Source organism: Amblyomma americanum, chromosome 1 (genome assembly GCF_052857255.1).
Source record: "Amblyomma americanum isolate KBUSLIRL-KWMA chromosome 1, ASM5285725v1, whole genome shotgun sequence".
NCBI lineage: Eukaryota > Metazoa > Arthropoda > Arachnida > Ixodida > Ixodidae > Amblyomma > Amblyomma americanum.
The window spans coordinates 232,055,314-232,057,229 of NC_135497.1; the positions used below are offsets into that span (position 1 = coordinate 232,055,314).

The window sequence follows — 1,916 nt, forward strand, 5'->3', positions numbered from 1 at the left end:
CAAGCCTCGTTAAATAGAAACATAACAAAGAGGGCCAGTTACTGTACATAAGGACAAGAGACCCCACAAGGCAGGAGGCGACAGCCTAGCCCAACAAGACAGTGTCAAAACACATGGACAGCAATGTTCTCATTTTGTGCTTAACACTTTTATTTTCGGAGTTAAAAACTTCGCAATACAAAGACTTCGAAAATGTACGGGAGAAAGCGCAATCGCCCTGTGACCGTAGCTGCCTTTGAGTTCTTTTAATGCAAAGACTCGCGTACACTTGAGCAGGAAATGGAAGAAGCCGCCCTCGTACGGCACGCCGTCCACGCCACCATTCGGGCGCGGATCTTGCCGACACCGTACTGCTCTGGCACGACGCAGTCCAGGAATTCAGCGTAACTAAATGGCGCCCGCATAGGGAAGACGGCACCGCCCATTCCAGGCGCTCACAAAACTCAGGCGCGCCTTTCTGAGCTCGTGGCTGTTCGGTAGCACACGCACCCGCTCTTGCAGCAGCTACTGCCAGGCTCTCCCAGGTAATAAACTTGAGCAGGAACTGGAAGAAGCCGCCCTCGTACGGCACGCCGTCCAAGCCACCGCGCGGATCTTGCCGACACCGTACTGCTCTGGCACGACGCAGTCCAGGAATTCAGTGGTTTAAGACATCCTAAATGGCGCCCGTATAGGGAAGACGGCACCGCCCATTCCAGGTGCTCAGAAGAACCAGGCGCGCCTTGCCGATCTCGTGGCTGTTCGGTACCACGCGCACCCGCTCTGCAGCAGCTACTGCCTGGCTCTCGCAGGTAATAAACTTGAGCAGGAAATGGAAGAAGCCGCCCCAGATTGGCGCACCTGCGAGTTCCACGTTGTGGGCTTGGATCTTGGTCACGCCGCGCTCATCTGGTTCCACTCCCTGCTTTCGATGCTCGATGGTGTCCACAACAGCGCGCAGAAAGGCCAGAGACCATCGCCCGGTCCTGTACTTGGGCACGCCCTGGAAAGAATTTGCGTTTTTGCAGAGGCTTGTTATTACCAAAGGCATTCGGCCTGTGAAGGTAATTACCTGGTGCTCGCCGCGTGGTCCAGCCGCAAAGAACACCATACACTTGACCAGCTGGCGGAAGAAACCAGACTTGTACGTCGAGCCACCGAGTAGCACGATGCGGACGAGGATATTCAAGTCGCGCCGCTCCCCTGGCACGACGGCAAATCCCTGTTTTCGCTGGCCGGTCATGTCCGCGATGGTAGGTTCGGCCGCCGAAGACCATAACATGCACGGTCGCTCACGAATGCGCAGATCGAATATCCCGGAAGACCTCCGAATGTACTCTTGAAGTGCGTTCTGAACCTCTCCATGGTGCTGCGAGTTTGTGCATCTTGGCATAACTTCGATTCCTAAATCACAGCGTATTAAGCGTGATCACACACAATGTGCGCCTGCCAGATTCGTTCAACATTCGTCTTCTTCGTTTTCACAGAAATTTCCCGGCTCGAATCCAATGCATGAGCCACGATGACTCAGTGTGAATGCAAGGATTATTTAAAAGCCAAATTTCAAGCAGCATTAATTGTTGCTGCAGTCTTGAAAAACTGCACAAAAATTTTGGTTGCGGCTTATTTTTAACTGATCGCAAAGGAGGGAGAGAAAAACATTTAATGGACAGAATAGTTGGGTGGGCCCTTATTCCAGGAGCCCATTGGCTTTTGCCGAAGCTCTTCCCCGGTTCACCAGCGAAAGTTGGTCTTCCCAATGTGAGCTGCACAGCGCCGCCTCCCAGTCCTCAGTTGTTGGGTTGAACGCTGCTGTTGCTGGTAGGAAGAACGAAAAGGAAAGCGCACGGGCCTGCCTACTGGCTCAAGTCGAACCACGCTCGCTGCCGTGTGCGGAAAGTAGGAGAGTTAAAGCAAAGGAGAGCAAAGATGGAAAG

General features: G+C 53.4%; 1 protein-coding gene across 1 annotated transcript; it reads right to left on the reverse strand.

Annotated features, from left to right (window-relative positions):
* Window positions 1-203: 203 nt before the first annotated feature.
* Window positions 204-1,442, reverse strand: LOC144095591 (uncharacterized). Its single transcript, XM_077629270.1, has 2 exons — window positions 1,052-1,442; window positions 204-982 (listed from the first exon to the last, which is right to left on the reverse strand). The coding sequence occupies exons 1-2, from the start codon at window positions 1,370-1,372 to the stop codon at window positions 656-658; spliced, it is 648 nt and encodes a 215-aa protein (XP_077485396.1). The 5' UTR covers window positions 1,373-1,442; the 3' UTR covers window positions 204-655.
* Window positions 1,443-1,916: the final 474 nt, after the last annotated feature.